Source organism: Agelaius phoeniceus, chromosome 16 (assembly GCF_051311805.1).
Source record: "Agelaius phoeniceus isolate bAgePho1 chromosome 16, bAgePho1.hap1, whole genome shotgun sequence".
NCBI classification, from domain to species: Eukaryota; Metazoa; Chordata; class Aves; order Passeriformes; family Icteridae; genus Agelaius; species Agelaius phoeniceus.
The window spans coordinates 16,285,655-16,303,363 of NC_135280.1; the positions used below are offsets into that span (position 1 = coordinate 16,285,655).

The window sequence follows — 17,709 nt, forward strand, 5'->3', positions numbered from 1 at the left end:
TGTGGTGCACACACCAATGTGTGGATGTAGGGCTGTGTCACGGTTTGACACTGGCGCAATGCCAGTGCCTCCATGAAAATAGCTTCAGTTCCAGCTCCAGGTCCCGCCAACTCTCCATCATCCAGCGCCAGGAACTGAGGCCCAGGGTGGGATTTAGAGGTGGGAAGAAAGGTGTGTGACATATTGGTGAGTTTTGACTCTCCTGGGGACAGCCCTGTGTCCTGAGCTGCTGTGGCAGTGCCAGCACAGCACTGCAGTTTGCCCTCTTGAAGCCCTCTGTCAGGCTGTGGAACAGCTGCCCCAGCACAGCTTTGCCATGGATGGCCACCTCTGCTTCCTCACACCTAGGGAGGGGAGCAGGGCATCCCACCAGGCTGGTGGGGGCAGGCTGGGACAGGGGTTGACCTCAGCTTTCCATGGTGTGGGAGAGGGGCTGTTGGGCAGCCTGCTGCTGTGAAAGGGGACACACTGGGAGAGAACTGGTGCATGCACCAATGTGTGGATGCGGGGCTGTGTCACAGTTTGATGCTGGCGCAATGCCAGTGCCCCCATGAAAATATATGCTCCCTGGTGTCTGCTGTGAGATGGGACCAGGAATAGAGCCAAACAGGCTCCAATTTAGGAATGAAGAAGAAAAACTTTATTAACCTGCAACTATATATAGAAGGAAACACACACAGAACTCCAAAAACATTCTTCCTCTCCCCCACCAAATTTCCAATACATCCATCCCTCAGATCAGCAACTCTCAGTCCATCTCCACCCTTCAGATAATCAATTCTCAGTTCATCAAGGAGAGAGGAGTCCTTCTTGTACCATAGGCTTCCCCTGGAAACACAGTTGAAACTTCTTGTGTTTCCATGTCACACGTGGCCTGGAGATCATTTGCCATCATGACATCTTCCTTCCATGTCCGGTGCTCTCACCACTGCACATGGACCAGGGCTGCTTCTAGGGTTTCCCTTTTTAAGGATGCTTTGCCCAGTTCCAAAAAGAGAACAGTCTCTCACTTTCGGGACACCTGTTCCCCCCAAATTTCACCCCCTGGGGCCGAGGGGTCTCAAGAACAGAGATCTTCTCTTCCACTGAAGATCGAGGGCACCAACCACCCTCCTCACCAGTCACCTCTGTTCACACACTCCTTCACATAACATCACTGCACTCTCTTGGCTCCTAGCCATTGCCTCCCCCTAGATGCAGTCTCTGTGTCCCAGGAAAAATGGTTCTGTCCATGGCTATACAAGAAAAGTCCAGCCAAAGGCCACTCCATCACCTCCGCCCACCCAAGATTCTTCTCAACTTCTCTCGTGGCTCACTTCCTCTTATCTCTATCTCCTCATTCAGCTCTAAGAGGATCAGCATTTGTAAGGTTTCCATCATCCGAGGAAAGGGTTAAAAATGTCAGGCTCTTCCTGTCCAGAGCTCCCACGCTGTCCTGCCGGGCACCTTCTTGCCGCACCACCCCCCCCCCCCCCCCTTCTCCCTTCTCCTTCTTGACTGGCCGTGCTATCAAATTTGGTGGCACAGGCACAGACACCAGCTCTCCCTCTCTCTCTCTCCTGGTGGGGGGGAGGGTGGCTGCCCAATGTCTCTCAGTACTCCTCCTCCCTTCCATCCTGCAGGGGCCTTCACCTCCCTTCTCTGTCCAAAGCTCCGGCCTACTTCACCCGGCTGCATGGCTTCCCCTGCCCCACCCAGCCCGCAGCTGGGCAGGGCAGCTCTGACCTCTTTCACCCACCGGAACCAAGAGAGCTTTCTCCAGGGAGTTCTCTGCTTTTAAACCCCTGTGTTCTCAGGGGCGTATCCATGTCCTCAGTGGCCACACCAGGTGCCAATATTCAAATCTGAGCGCCTATTGGTTTGACCACAGCATCCCAAAAAATTCACTTCTTTTTCAAACCAGGACACTCCCTAACCCAAATGCCTTTTTGACCAGTTGAACAATTTCAGTCAGTTCTGGTAAGTAGAAGGGACTCTGCTTCTAGCACAGTGAGCAGGGCTGGGACCAGGGTCAGGTGACATCTCCACAGGAGAGGGCACATGTGGGCAAGCCACTGGGCTTCAGTGGGGAGGCCCTTGCTTTTGGACCTGTTGCTCACACCGAGGCTCAATTGCTGGGAGCAGCTACTGGCACCCAGGCTGGAACTGTCCAGAGGTGGGATGTCACAAGGGCTGTAGCAGGGGAAAAAGAGTGGGAAGCTGAGACAGCCCAACCTATTGTTGCCCAGAGAAACTGTAGGTGCCCCATCCCTGAAAGTGTTCCAGACCAGGTTGGGTAGGGCTTGGAGCAACCTAGGATAGTGGAAGATGTTCCTGTCCATGGCAGGGGATTGGACTAGGTAGCCTTTAAAGGTTCCTTTCAATTCAACCCAACCCAACCGGGCCCAATCCAACACATTCTCTGACTGATTGCATGACCTCCTAGGGCTCCCCCATGCTGGGAAAGGTCATGGCTGTAATGCTTGTTCTCTGCCTTTGTTCCCTCAGCTTCCTTTCAGGGCCGGGAAATTTCCCTGTTTGTTATGGGATCTCTCCTGCTCCTGTTATTGTTTGTTGGCCTGGCTTTTTATTTCATCAAAAGGTGAGAAACCACCGTTGTATCTGCTGTGTATCCCCCACCCTCTCCTTCCCCAGGGCCTCCTCTGTATAACTGCTGCACAGAGACCTGCTCCTTTACTCAGCTAAACACCTACATTGCCCTCAGACTGTTGAACATGCTGCTCCTCATTCCTGCAGTGAAGTCCCTTCCTTTTCACAAAGCCTCTGTTTCTGACAGAGCAGACTGCAGGTTCTGCAGGAGGCTGAGATAACACCAGTAAATCCTGGATGATGCTGGGAATGGCAGCAGGTGCAGTGTAAGGGCCATCAGTGGTACTGACAACATGCTGTGGTGGGAGAGCAGAAACCTGAAGGCATGTGGCACACAACAGATGATGCTGTGGCCACAGGGGAAGAGCTCTTCCTTGGAGCAGGATGGAAATGACAGACACCTTAGGATTACCTTGGTGGGAAACACCTTCCGTGTTATAACATGACAGCACATTAAATAGGTGTTCCCTAATGTGGTCAGGAGGCAAACAGCAGCTGAACACTTAGGCTGTAGATCTGTCTGAAGTAAATTTTATGGTGGATAGGTTATTTAACCAGCCCAAGTGATTTGTTGTTATTAATTTTTGCTGGGTTTTTTTTAGCACTGGATAAATGGCTGATGTGCAAGAGTTAGAAATGAGGAAGGTTCTTAGAATACATTTGGGGAATAGAAAACCCAGCGTGTGTATATGTATATATATATATTTTTTTTTTTTTTTTTAAATAATTTAAGAAGTAGCCCAAGTCAGATTTAGGGAAGCTCTTTCAGAAACCAGCGTGGTTTTAACTACATGTGCCAGGGAATAGCAGTTGTTCTTTTTCTCCAAAACGTTAACAGAGACATTAGGGAACTGTGCCTGCTGAGTGCTGATCATCCAGCCTCTTCTTTTCGAACCTGAGGTGCAGATTAGCTGCCTTGGGCAAAAGAGCAGAGCAACTGATTGTGTGGTTTTTTTCATCTGTTGCTTTTCAGACATCCCGAAAATTACACCAACATCCAAATGAGTGACCGCAGGCAGATGGCAGCAGACTTCTAGTTCCCTTGGGCACAGCTGGATCTGACAGCCCTGGGGCCAGCAATGTGTCTCGGGGCAGCAGAGCAGGTGTCCAGCTCCCCCAGGCACTGGGGCTGCTGCACAGACCTGCCACATGCATCTACATCTGTGCACGTGCGTACAGCTCCACGTGTGTGTCTGTGTACAAACACTTCAGTTGGTTTTTACCCTTCTTAATTTTGACCTTTGACTCAAAGAGACCTCAGAAACAGGCTGGGCACTTCTCATAGGCACAGGCTGTGCCAAGCGTGGTGCCCGCGCAGACAGAAGCCTGCTTGGCTGATGTGGAGGAAGGACACGTTCTCTGCCTCCTCTCGGGATTCGCTACTGGGTGCTGTGCCAAGGCCACACCCATCAGACCTTTACTGCTGGCAGGCAAGGCCAGTCTCTGGTCCTTCTGGACTCCACTGCTCAGCGAGGGCCCATCAGCCTCCTCCATGCCCTTCTGGTGCAGGGAAGGGGGTTCTCAGCATCATGACCTGGTCTTCTAGAGCAGCACTGCACCACCAGGAGCCTGCTCTAGGGAGAGCCCTTGCAACTGGGGATCACAACCAGGAGGGTATCCTGCCCAGGAAATTAGAGGAGAGCTTAACATCCAGTTAATCAGCTCCTGCCCAGATGCAACTCTTACTGGTACGGTCCTGCCCATATCTCACCAGACAGTGGGCAGCAGCAGTACCAGACTCTAGATCTGTGGGGTGAGGAGGGTGGAATCTGCTCAGTAAAAGATTGTTTCCTACAAGTCTGATCTATCCCTAATGGTGCAGCAGCTAATACCAGGCTCCAGCAACATTGTGTGTGGTCTCACCTCACGGGTTTCTGCACCCTGTGCGGTTCCACACATGGTGATAGTGACCCAGACAGTTCCAGCCTGCTCACTGGCTGGGTGAGGGGTAGGGAATACACAGATACTGATCCCACACTGGTTCTGAACCGTGGTGTAGACAGATTTTTACTGAACAAGCTTCTGTGGAGGGAAGGGCAGGATTGATCATCATGGCATTGACCCTTGAGAAGGAAGCATCCTGTATTCCTGGAGTCCCACCTCCCTGCTGTGTCCACGTTAGCTGCATCTTCTCCTTGCAGGCGTTCTCCTGAGGTCCATAAGCCCCAGCCAGCTCCAGTGCCAGCCACGATCAGCAGCACAGGAGGAGCAAGGCCTCAGCCTTCCACTGTCCAGCCTCTTATGCCAGGCAGCCCCATCCAGTCAGCAGGGCTGGGAAGATGAGGCACCAGGGACCTTATCTGCTGGGTGCTGCATGTAATCCTTGGGCAGCCTCTGAGAGATGGTTCTTCCTCCTGGCTCCATTAGCACAGTACTGCTGGCACACCCAGGCCTTGTGGGAGCTCAGATCAGCTCCATCTTGAACTGGCTGAAGTTTGGCATGCTGGGCGAGGGCTCAGCCATGCTGCTGAAGGGGCCACAGGGCTGGGTGGCAGGCACAGTGCTGTGGCTCACAGTGGAGCTGAGCTGCTGCAGTGTCATCAGCACCTCCTGCTGCAGCCGCTGCTGGTGCTCCTGCTGGCGCTCCAGGTGGCACTGCCGCTCCAGCACCGCATGCAGGGCCTGGCTCAGCTTCTGCACCTCCATCTGTACAGCATCCAGCTTCTTGACAATGGCAGGGCAGCTGGGAGCAGTGGGGGGCACTGGTTCGCTGCAAGCAAGGCTGTGATTTCCCAGACCCACAGAGTTTGGCAAGGCAGTCTGAGTGCTGGCATCTTTGACCTGGAATAGTGGGAGGCAGGAGAGAAGGGAATGTGAAATATTATCAGCTGCCTGTTCAATGGCATTTAACATGGGATTTATTCTGCACTTAGCTACAAGGCTCAGAGAAGAGCTCTCAGAGAAAGACATCACCTTGCTGCAGATCTCTAGACCTCACCATGTGCTGCTCTTCAGCCCCACCCAGCCCCTAAGCTGCTGCTCCATCAGAGCCCCTGGTGCACCATGTTGTTAGCAGATGCTGATCCATCCTGGTGAGTGCCACTGTACAGCAGTGGGGCTGCCCATGCTGATGCCAGGTTTGTGTTTACTCTCTGCACGGACAGAAACAACATACCCTGGATTTTGCTTTATAGCCTTGGGTGGCTGGTAGAACTTCCTGAGATGGTACTGGCACCAATCCTTAAAAACAGGTTTTGGAGCTGCCAGTTGGAGGCCAAGCCTGGCGTGACTGGCATCTCCATGGCCAGCAGTGGGTGCTGGCTGGAGGCGGGTGGGTGCATGGCCTCACCCCCCACCCAGAGGGGCTTCCAGATATATTCGCCAAGTGCCAGGGTTAGCATTGCTGGGGATATGCAGCTAGCAGAGGTTGGAGGCATTCTGGAAGCCTTTCACCCTCAGAAGCCTGCCCCAAAACATGGTGTAGATGCAGCAGGGTTTTGTGCAGGGCTGGCCAGATGGCAGCAGCTCCTGGCTGGAGCACATGGACTCTCTCATCCTGCCATCCTACCTTTTTCTGCAGGAGGATAGCCCTGTCTACTGTCTTCTTTTTCACCATCAGAGCTGAGTTCTGGGTGGGGGGTGTGACCAGCTGTCCTCGGCTGGGCAGTGGCTGAGGCAGGGGGGCAAGGCCTGTCAGAGCAGTCCCTGGAGCCAGGGCTGAGCCTGTGGAGCTGTCATCACCTGCAACAACAGAGAGAGAAATACCTCAAAAAAAAGACCCTTGCGGGGTCTCCAGTGGGGAATAGGGCCCTTTCATGAGCCCAGCAGTGCCAGGAAGTCGCCATGGTAAACCCCAGTGGGGCCAGGCCTTACCATTCCCAGGGGCCAGCCCCATAGCCAAAGTGTCCCCAAGCTGCCCACCGTCCTTGCAGAGTGAGGCCACACTGACAATCTGGATGCCTTCCTTGGTGTCCTGGCTGCCCACAGGATCCCCGGTGGGCAGTGCAGGGTGCCGGGTGCCCAGCAGCCTGGGGAGCTCAGCCTTATGCCCCTGCAGTGGGGGCCAGGGCTGGTCCCCATCCCAGCCAGCTGCCGCTGACCCCGGCTCCACACTCTTCCTCTTGAGGAAGAGGTACACGGCCTGTGGCGTCACCCGGATGTCATCCAGCTCCAGCACCTTCTTGATCTTGCGGAAGCTCAGCCCAGCCCTGCGCAGCTCCACGATTCTCCTCTTGGCACGGTCATCCAGCCGGCCCATCCTGCCGGGACTCCTCCCGTGCCCGGCACCTACATCCCTGGGGTGCGTCCGTGGTGGGGATGCTGGCACCCCCCCAGGCAATTCTTGTGCCCTGTGATGGTGCTCAGGCTCAGCTAGTGCCTTGCTGCCAGGCTGCTGACCCTTGCTCTGCATCCATGTGGTGCCATCCCCAGCAGTGGAGAGGGTGAGGAGATGGCTCTTCCCACCAGAGTGAATATGGACAGCCCCAAGCTTGTCCCTTGCTCACTTGGAACCCCTTTAGAGAGAGGGTTCCAGCTTGGTCCCCTAGTCTGCCAAGGGCACAGAGGATGGTGATGGGCTTGGCTCTGCCCAGTGTCCCAAACTGGACATCAATCCCACCCTGCCAGCAGCACAGTGAGGAATCAGAAGCAGTCAGGACCTCAAGCAGCAACTCAGTGTCTCAGGAAGCCTGGAGAGAGTCCTGGCAAGTGACGGTTCATCGTACAAAGCTGGCAGGACTCCATTGTGTTTCCCTGGTGGCCCAGAAGGTCACAGCAAGCAGAACTGTAGAAACTCCATGTGGGAATTGCTGGTGCTGCAGAGCCTGCCCTTGGGTCTGGAGATGACACCGTCCTGTACCTTTGGGAGAAGCAAATGCAACTACTGATACACTCATAAAGAAGGCACAACTATAAATATAATGGCTGCACTTCCTGTGCTTCCCCTCTCACACCAGGTACGTGCCTGTACCACACAGGGATATACCTATATATGTCTATCCATGCACATGTATGTGTCTGCACAACTATGGTGGAGAGTATTTTCCACTTTCTACCAAATTCCTTAATCTGCAGGCATTTCTTGGACCCTCAGTGCTGCAGCTGCTCCCTAAAGGACATACTTGTAGGTTTCACTTCACTAAAATAAGTATCTTCCAGGAATTCCCAGAAGGCAGCAAAACACTTCCGATTAGAGACTACCTCAAGTTGGCTGCTGCCAAGCAGATGTGATATAGGAACTTTTTCCAAACCACATTTCCCAAGGTACATGTGGATCTTAAAAAAGACAATAATGTGTTACGTTGGCCAAGGAGGCACAGAGACTACTGGACATCAGACTCAGGGAGAATTGGAGTCAATTTGATAGAGGAGTTTTGCCCCTCTGCATCTTACTTGTTCCATGGCAAAAGAAAGACACATTAGCTCCAGAGATGTAGGCTCTACTTTGATCCAGCTCTGTTTATGTCAAGAGGCCACCCCATGCCCTGTTTGCGTGCATTAGGGACCTTGTAGATAAGAGCTGGGGCAGTGGATATTGGAAAACAGACATCCTTGGATGTGGACAGTACAATTGCAGAGCAAGAGCAAAAGGTCAGAAATTCTCAACCTTCCCCACATCAAAGGAAGATGCTCCAAGGAGACCACCACCTTAAAGCTACAGGTATGAGGTGTTTGAGCCCTGGCAATATATTCTGCCCTCCTCCCACAGTGCCTCCAGACATAGCCAGAGGACACTGGAGTATCTGAGCAGTTGGTGACAGAAACATCATTTACATAAATGCCAGGAAAGCCAACAGCCACAGCTGCAGCCTTCACCCATCCTCCACAGGGAAGATGAGGAGACCGCCTTGGAGGAGGACCAACTCTACACTGCATCTCCTCCAGCTTCCTCTCCACTGAAGGTGTTCCTCTTTGTGTAGCATCCCCATGTCCCAAGTCCCTCCTTCCTCACATGCTCATCCCCTTCAGCCCTTCCCAGTCCTCAACTGAGATCCCATCGCCCTGTCCTGCTTTCCTGGGCTTGGGGAAAGTTCACAGGAGGCAACAGGCCGTCCGTGCCCTGCTAATCCCACATAAACTCAGTATTCCCAATTCACAGTGTTCCCTCAGAACCCTCCATTTGTTGGAGGATCAGCAGGATGAGGAGTTTAGCCAGGATGGCTTCAGGGCAGTAGGGCTTGGCTATGGAGAGCAGCTGCATGGAGATACCATCAATGCTCAAGGCTTCACCCAAGCTCCTTATCCTTCAAGAACAGCACTTGCCTCTGCAACAGGGCTTTTAAAAAAATCTATTTACTGATCAGAGGTAGACCAAAACCGGAAAAGCCATTTCAGAGAAGACACTGCAAAGCAGGCTGGGGGTCAGAATCCAGCAGGTGAGCAGGAGATGCAAGAGGCAAGTGCCGGCCTAAGTGCAGGTGAAAAACCAGCTCCAATCCTGCTCACTTACACCTTGAGGGCGGACAAAGTGCACAACAGCTACTCCACCCCTGTCAGGTAGGGGAAAAGGGTTACCACTGAAAGCAACACAAGTCTATTCCATAAAACACAGGAATCCAGAATGCTTTGGGTAGAAAGGGACCTTAAAGCTCATCTTGTTCCACTCCCCTGCCATGGGCAGGGACACCGTCCACTATCCCAGGTTCACCCAAGCCATGTCCAACCTGGCCTTGAACACTTCCAGGGGCAGCCACAGCTCTCTGGGCAACCTGTGCCAGGGCCTCACCACCCTCACAGGGAAGACTTTCTTCCTAATATTTAATCTAAACCTACTCTCTGACAGTTTGAAGCCATTCCCCCTTGTCCTATCTCTAGATGCCCTTGTAAAAAGTATCTCCTCATGTTCCTTGCAAGCTCCCTTCAACTACTGGAAGGCCAACTCATAAGATCCCACAGTCAGCCCTTGCAACAGCCGGGCCTGGTTCCATCTCTACTTATAACTTTATTTATCCAGGTCTTGCTGCAAACTCACAGTTTCCCTGTACTAAATGTGCTCCCCATTTGCACACTGAGTCCATCACCTTCTCCTCTTTCTCCCTCTCCAGCAGGTATTTTCCCCAGGGAGCTGCAGCCTGTGCTATGCACACACCTTATCAACTTACACATTCACAAAAGAGATGAGATCTTTACACTCACCTGGCCTTCAAGGTATTTGTTACTCTCCAATAATGTTTGCACAAGGAAAAACAGAAATCAGTTGAATGAGAGGGAAAGATTCAAGGATTTTCCTAGACCAGTGACTGATGAGGTTCCCTTCGCTTTCCAGGGCCAGGCTGAGAGCGACATGTTTCTTCTAATAGTTTCTTACACCACTTGGGAAAAGTTAATTCCAGTGGTGGTTTTGCAGGAGGATAGGAAAAGGGAGCACATCGATGTAAGAAAATTCACAGCAATTGTGTGAGCTCACCCTCTGCCTCTAAAGCTTTCCCTTTCTGTGGATATCAGGAATACAGAGAGGGTTCATCTCCTCCAGAAAATCCTGACACAGTCTCATCTGAACTGACTCAATCTTTGCTATTTCTAAAATAGAGTGGCACCACAAAGTTGGCTTGGCTGGCATTTCCATACCAAGACCAGGTGCCGTGAGCTGAGTGTGGGCAATAAAAGTCCCCTGTTATGAAATCCTGCTTGCCTCTGCCTGCCTGGCTGTCACACTGTGTTCCAGCCACAGCTGCAAGTCCTTTGGCAAACCCAGATTCTGCAGCCACAGATTATTCCCCTGCAAGCTGCAATGGTTTCTCGTGGTATGAAAGTGTCTTCCCCCCACACCCCTTGTGTTTTGAAGTGGGATGAGGATCCCAGGGGAAGATGTAGTGACTGGATCACTCGGTTTACTTAGTTCCAATCAGAGAGGCCTGTCATGCAGCACCACAGTCTACAAGTTTTTCCCTTTAGTGGGTTGGCTTCTGAGACCTTACACAGCCAGCTGGACATACACATTTCCCTTGTTACACCACCACACCTGCAACAGGAATTTTACTCCAGCCTGCCAATTTAGGTGTCTGTCCAAATTTCAAATTAGCCACCCTTTCTTCAGCTACTGCTGAATGCTTGCAATGCCTGAAGTCTTTATGTACTTAGTTATAGCTGAGAAAGGCCCTTTACCTTGGTATTACTGCTGATAATGCTCTATTCCATAACTCTGCATGCAGCTGTATCTACAGAAACACAGCCTAGAGACTGAAGCAGCCTTCCCATCACCACAATTGTTTCCTTAGTTCCCCTACACTCTGGCCCAGATAATACTACATACAAAATTAAACAGCCTCAAGAGAGGAGGAGAAAGAAGACAGCATGCTCCAGGCTTCCTTTCAGAGCAGAGTGGATTTAAGGTGTAAAAAAGAGGAAGAGCATGAATTCAGGTCTTCCTACAATTCAAGTGACGTAACCACTAGCCTTAAGCCAAGCAGGCTCTTCCTCTGCACAACTTGTCTCTGTGCTTATGCAAGCTTCCACTTCAGGAGGTGAACCTGAGAGAGAGGACCTTCCCCATCCTGCAAGTCCTTGGGGTAGAGCTCCCTCACCTGCCTGCACACACATCCACCCCAGCCACTGCCACCTGTCTCTCCCACAGTTCTTCTGAAGCCCTGATTACCTGGGTTTGAATGCCAAATTCCCCAAGAGTAAAACATTAATTGTGTGACCATGGAGCTGGCTCATGTCTGGGAAGATTAACTTCTCCCTTTTGTCTCACAGCTGCTCTTGGACACAGGCAGTTTTTATCCTTATACACAGGTACAAGCAAAGCTGCTTCTAGAATTCATGCTGAGGTGATGCAAGGAAGAGTTAATCCTTCAACAGACATGGCACAGGTCGCTGTGCTACCCTGGGGCTGGTTTCTCAATGGCTGTTTCAGCTGCACCACAGCATGCCCGTGGCCAGCCTGGCCCATGAGATGGAATAGCCTTGGAGACATGGAAGCATTTAGGTACAGATGCAATCAGAGCAACAAGCTCCCATACACTATTTCAGGAGCAGCAAAGTCATGAGGCAGTAGGTACAGAGGTGGAGCAACGGGTTTCACCAGAGAGACAAACTGCTGATGCTGAGAACAGATGTGATTGAAAGTGAGGAAGGAGAGAAGCAAAAGCTGTGACCCACAGGGAGCATGAAGATGCAGAGCAAGAAGATAACGCTCACTGTCTGGTCTCAGCAATTGAAAACAGACACTTCATGTTGTTAACATCCCAAAGCATGCTGAGCTTAAGGGCTTGCTGTGCTGCACAGAGTGCAAAATACTCCTGCCCTAAGAAGGTCCATGTCAGATCATGAAGAACAAAGTTGGATGTGGCTATGTCTCTTTCCTTTCAATGCTCCTTGTACAGTGCAAGGCTAGTTTACCAAGCCATGGGAAACAGTTTACCTCATTTACAATGGATTCAGTGTTGCCAAAAGGAGATTGATCCTCATGGTCCTTGTAAGGAGACACAAGCCAATCTGTCAGGTCTGGGCCTTGTGATTAGAAACAGCTCGACAAGGTTCTCTTGTCTTGTCAATTGTCTTGCTTGTCTTACTTTCTTTTGTGTCTGATTTCCAGACCTCCTTCTCAGACCCCCAGCACAGCCTGGGAAGCTGGAGCAGCTGCAAGCAGCTGGGGAGAGACACTCATCCATCTTGTTTAGTTTTGTTGCTTTCCTGTAGTGTTCTGAATAGCTGCTGCAAAACCAAGAAGAATCCTCCTTCACTCTGCATCAGCTTGGAGGGGAAAATAATTATTATAAACATCTCCCAGAAGCACAGGGAAGACAGTGCTGGTTTACATGGGATTCACATATAGATTCAGACAGCAAGAAATGTATGAAGTAGAGCAAATGAATTGTGGAAGGAGTGAGTCTGCTACAGATGCCCAAATCCTCACCCTGCAGAGAACTGTGCTCTGAACACAGTCATGTGTTCATGGGGAGTACAATTCTCCACTGGGCTTCCTGCCCTCCAGGTCCTGTTCCAGAGCTTGCCTGGCACTGTTCAGAAGGGACATGGATAGTTCTTTGTCCAACTCATGGCCCTGCACAGGACAGCCCCAAGAATGGCAATGAGCTGGCCGAGGTGGTTCAGTGGAACTTAGCCCGGAAAAAGATGAAGAGTATTAAGTGTCCAATGCTGAAATGTTGCCAAAGCAGAAAGATCTGTGCCAGGGAAAAAATGGTCATTTCTCCTAGGCTGCAATTTTACTCAGTGCCACTGTTCTGTGGGATTTGCCAAGCCTTATGGAAGCAATAACATTATCTAACAGTACTGAGTGTAGTGAGGCAGCATCCCACCTTACCTGTGTACCTTACCCTTTCTTTGTAAATTTGGTGAAGGAGCAGCTCTGTTACTGGTTTTGTCAAAAGGTGATGGGTCAGATGAATTTAGATGGTGCTGCTGCTACCTGAGCCATGCTGGCTTCCCTCTGAAGGGATAACCTCAGAAGATGATTTTAATCAAGTTGTACTTCAGACATCAGAATGGCAGAGAGAAAGGGTTGGGTCTGGCCCAGGGTTTGAAGTGAGCTCTATCTTGGTTTGCTCTATCACCTGCTCTGACAACTGCTTCATTCATTTAGGCTGTGCTTTCAGAGCAGTTGAGGAGCTACCCCTGCCTGGCCACACTTTAAAAATCAGATCCTCATATGGAAAACATAAAAATTTATGGTTATACCTTAAGATTTGCAGAATTTTAACACTGAAGAAAGTTGGATCGCCACAAAGTTTCTTTAACAGTTTTGGGGGTTGCAAAAAAAAAATTGTGAGTACAATGGTACACATAGTTTGTCTTGCCTCAGACAATGCTACTACAGCCTGGAGCTCACTGGGAAATAGGGTATAGACATATGGTGGAAAGATAAAGAGGAGTGTGTTGGGATGTTTAGGAACACAGGGTAACACTGTGTTAGTGTTGTTAGTACTGTTACCTCACCTTTGAGGGGAGAAAGGGAACAGCATCGGGAATACTGAAAAATCCTCCCATATTAGTGAAAGGGTCCCAGCTGTACACCACAGAGCAGAGACACTGCATAAAATCACACTTTGATAGCCTTGAACAAAAGGCTTTTCACTGGATCAACTCTCCCACAGCCCAAAACCCAGAGTCACCCTCAACATTTTTACCTGGTCTGACAAATTCAGCATGGCTGTGATGCTGTGTCTGGTAAAGGTCAGGTATGTATCAAGAAATTATTTAGAGCATCCAAACATGATATTAAGAACTGTGGAACCACAGCTTGAAGGAACAAGATTCTTTCACAGGTCACGTGGAGACGTGTGGGAGGGGAGCAGGCTAGATTTCACATGCTGGCTCCAAAATCTTTGCCCTCACACTAAACAAATTAATCAAGGTGAACTTTGGTATTCAGACAAGAACAATAAATACCAAGTATCTCACTGTCCTGCCTTTACCTGTGCCTCTCTGTAAAGCATTATGTACTTTGAGTCACTGCTCTCTACAGACACAGCCCTTCCAGCAAAGAGAGCTGCACTGGCTACGCCACCAGCACACCTTGAATTTCTAGTCTTTCACATGCCTGAATAGGAAACAAATAAATCACAGCAAAGTGAAACATAGTATTTATTCCTTGTGGTGAAACCAGACGTTTCCCTAAGTTTAGCACTGAGCAGGTATATTCCTACAGCATCGGGACAGAGGAGTGTTGCAAGAAAATGAGCACCAAGGCTCAGTTTTAAAGCTAAAAGCCCTGAAATATACAAATGTATGCACTGACACATCCAGGGGCAGACAGTTATGAAGTCCTAAACCTGTTCATGGCCTAGTTACCAGTGTGCACTGCAAGAATAGCCTTAGACCTCGAGAGGGCCAGTTGTTCAGAAACTATGGTAGATGGCTTAATAGACCTATAAGTATTTCAACTAAATTGCTAAATTCACACCCTTCTGCTGATTAGAGAGAAGTCCCAAAATCTCCTATTTTCGTTCCAAATCTATGTAGCTACTCAACAATGCAGCCATTGGAAACTCCCTGCAATGACAACTAAGGCTGTTTCTACACATTTGGATGAAAAGTTTCCAAGTCTCAGAAGACAAATGCCCCACCCTGCAAAATTCCTCTAAGGAAGCCACACAGACTGTATCCTCTGGAGCCACACACCCCTACTCTCATAGAAGTGCGGGAGTGGCAGACTGAACAGGAGGCAGAGCAAAGATCTCCCAGCACAGGGAAAACACCAGCATCCAGAGGCTGTGGGCTGGGCCAGTGCTGCAGTGCAATCCCCACAAATGCTAAGCAATGCCTGGTACAGGGTGCTCACACCTCACCATGATAAAGGAATGCCAGTGTTGCTGTGGGCAGAATGACCCACTGATCACCTGGATCTCTGGGGCCTCAAGGAGAGCTCTCTGTAGTCGCCACCACAACCGAAAGCCAATTGATAGGAAGGACAAATGAAGCGCCAGTCGCAAGTCGGCACAACACACGGGACAAGCGCCCTCAGCCTCAGGCAGCGTTTAGAGACAATAAGCCCCAACCCCACTGGCACCGGAGCGGAGCAGTTCACCTGCGGAGGTGGCTGTAAATGGCTTGTCCTCAGCAGAAGCCTGGGAGTGCAGGAGGAAAGGGACAGAAAAGCACTGAAGTAAGAGCCAAAAGCAGCACTCACACAGCTCTGTTATTTCATCTCCTGCTCGTCCACCAACACATGGGCAGTATCTAAAGGAATCTGCACTTCGCTGGAAAATTGCTGGGTAGGCTTCTGAGTTCAAGAAGTGGCTGGAGGACAGCACTTCAGATCGGGCATGCCACTCCCAGCTCCGACATCGAACCTCAGCACCGCACCAGCTTCCGCACGGCCGCGGGCCCCGGAGCCCTGTCCTGCTGCACCCTCCCTGTGCTCGCACCACTGCCGGGAGTTCCTCTCATCCTTCCCCACGCCACTCCCAGCGCCCAAACCAGCTCAATGCACGGAAGCAAATGGGCAGAACACCCACGTACAGGGACTCCCGACGGCAGCCGGGGTCCTCTCAGGCGATGGCACCAACTCACTGCCGCGTTCTCCGGTGGCCGGGACCAGCCAGGTGCCAGCGCAGCCCAGCTCTACCGCAGCCAACTTTCAGGGAAGCAGCTGTTTGAAAACCTCTGGTCCTCTTTGTTTGGTTGAGGCAGAGCCAGCAAGGGCTGCCGGGAAGGTCACGCAGGAGGACACCGATGTACAGGAAGGGCGGAGCCCGCCTCGTAACCCTTTCGGGGCAGCCGCGCTCCAGGGCCGCCGGGAGCCACGTCACCTTAGGGCACAGACCTGTGTGTCCCGTCCCGGAGCACAGCCCAGGCGTGGCTGGTCACACCCGTGCCACAGGATGAAGGAGAAGCCTCACAAGAGGCAGCTCTGCCGTCCCTACAGGTGCCCTCCAGGCCTGGAAGCACCAGCTCGATCTCTGCGGGGGATGGTGCTGGCTGTGCCAGCCGGGCTGCTGGCAGCGGGCAGAGGCCACAGCGGGGCCATTCGCTCTGAAACTGAAGCAGACACGTGCTTTGAGCTGTTCTCATCTCTGCTAGTGCCCCCAAATGATATGTTAAAATGTCTCTCCTCGTTCAGGCTTGGCTTAAAGGCTCAGTCCTGCCAGCTGCTGGCAGCCCCTGGAAGCGGATCAGAACCGCCACACGCTGCCACCGCCGCCCTGGGGCTGGCCCTGCGGCTCACAGCTCTGCGGGAACCTGCTTCAGCTAACAGCTGGCAGCAGACCTTTTTTTACAGTATTATTATTTCTCTGCTGGGTCAGTGACCTTACCTGCCCACCCCCGGAGAGATGACAGCTGTTATGAGAATATGGGTGTGAAGGATTTTGGGATCAGCTAGCCTTTATGGCTTTGCCATAACTGAGAGAAAAAAAATGTTAAACACTGTGAGTGCAGACAGGTGGGCGTTAGGCTCTACTCCCAGCGAAAGCGGGACAGGATAAGGGGAAATGGCCTCATGTTGCACTCGCGGTGGTTTCATTTGGATATGTTATAAATACATATTATATTGTTGGCTTTTTACAAATATTATGATGAATGCTACATGTAAAACGTTAAAATAACTTTGCTTTTATTTCTGCTATTAACAAAAACTTAGACATGGTAGTAGTGGTAGCTGATATAGTTAGGAGTGAACTGTCTGTTTGGTTGAGATAACATCCAGTGAACATGTAATGAGGCCCCTGCTATTGATATGTCAGCTATCAGCATCTGCCATCTGAAGAAAGTATGGACCAAGGCCCAAACTAGAAGTGGTAAAGAGAAGGGACCAAAACCACAGCCAAGAAACACGCCTGCTCTAAAAAGGCAAACCCAAGCAGGGGCCATGCAAAATAGTTCCTGGAATAGGTAAACTAGTTTATGGAGAAATACGAATATGCATCAGTCTATGAATATGCAACAGGCTGATGTAATGGAAAAGGTATTTAAGGGGTATCTCGGAAGATGTGTGCTCTTGGCTGAATGCCAAGCACCCAGCTGTTTTTAACGCTTTGCTTTATTTCTGTTTCCTACTGTCTTTTTATTAAACTTCTTAATTTTTACCGGAAAGTGAACCTCGTTTTTCACAAATATTAGGGATATACTCCTCGCAGAATGGGTGGTCAGGCACTAGAAGATGATACCCAGGACAGTGGTAGAATCACCATCTCTGAAAGTGTTCAAAAAAATATGTAGACGTGGCATCTGGAGATGTGGTTTAGTGGTGGCCTTGGCAGCACAGTGGGAATGGCATTGGAATTAGACTCAATGATCTCAGAGGACTTTTCCAACCTAAATGATTCCATGATTCTAAGCTCATAATGACAGTCTACTAATAGTCCTCATTTGACATAATGCAGTTTCTCATTGAACCCATGTGGATTTTTAGTAGACTACAAAATCTCCTGCGAGAGAAATCTGCCCTTTAACAAGATGCTGTGGACAGAAGAACAACTTCATTTTTGCTTTCTTTGGGGTTTTGTTTATTTTCTTTGTTTTCTGAACCCATTCCATGCCAGGTCTTATGTAATACCCCTTGGGTTTGCAGCAGAACAGAAAATAAGCCTGTTTTTATTCTTGCCAAATACGAATTTACAGACACCTGCCCTGGTCTTGCTCATGCCCTGTGATGGAGGTAGACAGGACATATCCTTCCACTGCATTCAAGAGGCGAAGCTTCTGTCATCGGGAATTTAACAGACGTGCCTGTGGCCATACACATAAGCTGATCAGCACACCTGCTTCTCAGAAAGATCT

The 17,709-nt window shown here is 50.5% G+C and overlaps 1 protein-coding gene across 5 annotated transcripts; it reads right to left on the reverse strand.

The window, feature by feature from the left end:
• Positions 1 to 617: 617 nt before the first annotated feature.
• On the reverse strand, positions 618 to 16,126 carry LOC129127011 (uncharacterized). Of its 5 annotated transcripts, none has more exons than XM_054643301.2 (5): positions 15,451 to 16,126; positions 11,891 to 12,222; positions 6,403 to 7,387; positions 6,098 to 6,270; positions 618 to 5,370 (listed from the first exon to the last, which is right to left on the reverse strand). In XM_054643301.2, the coding sequence occupies exons 3-5, from the start codon at positions 6,938 to 6,940 to the stop codon at positions 4,993 to 4,995; spliced, it is 1,089 nt and encodes a 362-aa protein (XP_054499276.1). In that variant the 5' UTR covers positions 6,941 to 7,387; positions 11,891 to 12,222; positions 15,451 to 16,126; the 3' UTR covers positions 618 to 4,992. The 5 variants fall into 5 exon arrangements, with proteins under 5 accessions (XP_054499276.1, XP_054499277.1, XP_054499275.1 ...); XM_054643302.2 differs by lacking the exon at positions 15,451 to 16,126 and adding an exon at positions 15,119 to 15,443; XM_054643300.2 differs by lacking the exon at positions 11,891 to 12,222.
• Positions 16,127 to 17,709: the final 1,583 nt, after the last annotated feature.

Coding starts and splice junctions, on each gene's coding strand:
- LOC129127011 (XM_054643300.2), bottom strand. CDS start 6,940: ATGCAGAGCAAGGGTCAGCAGCCTGGCAGCAAGGCACTAGCTGAGCCT. Junction 6,271..6,402: donor GGGGCTGGCCCCTGGGAATG/GTAAGGCCTGGC, acceptor CTGTTGTTGCAG/GTGATGACAGCTCCACAGGC. Junction 5,371..6,097: donor CTATCCTCCTGCAGAAAAAG/GTAGGATGGCAG, acceptor CCACTATTCCAG/GTCAAAGATGCCAGCACTCA.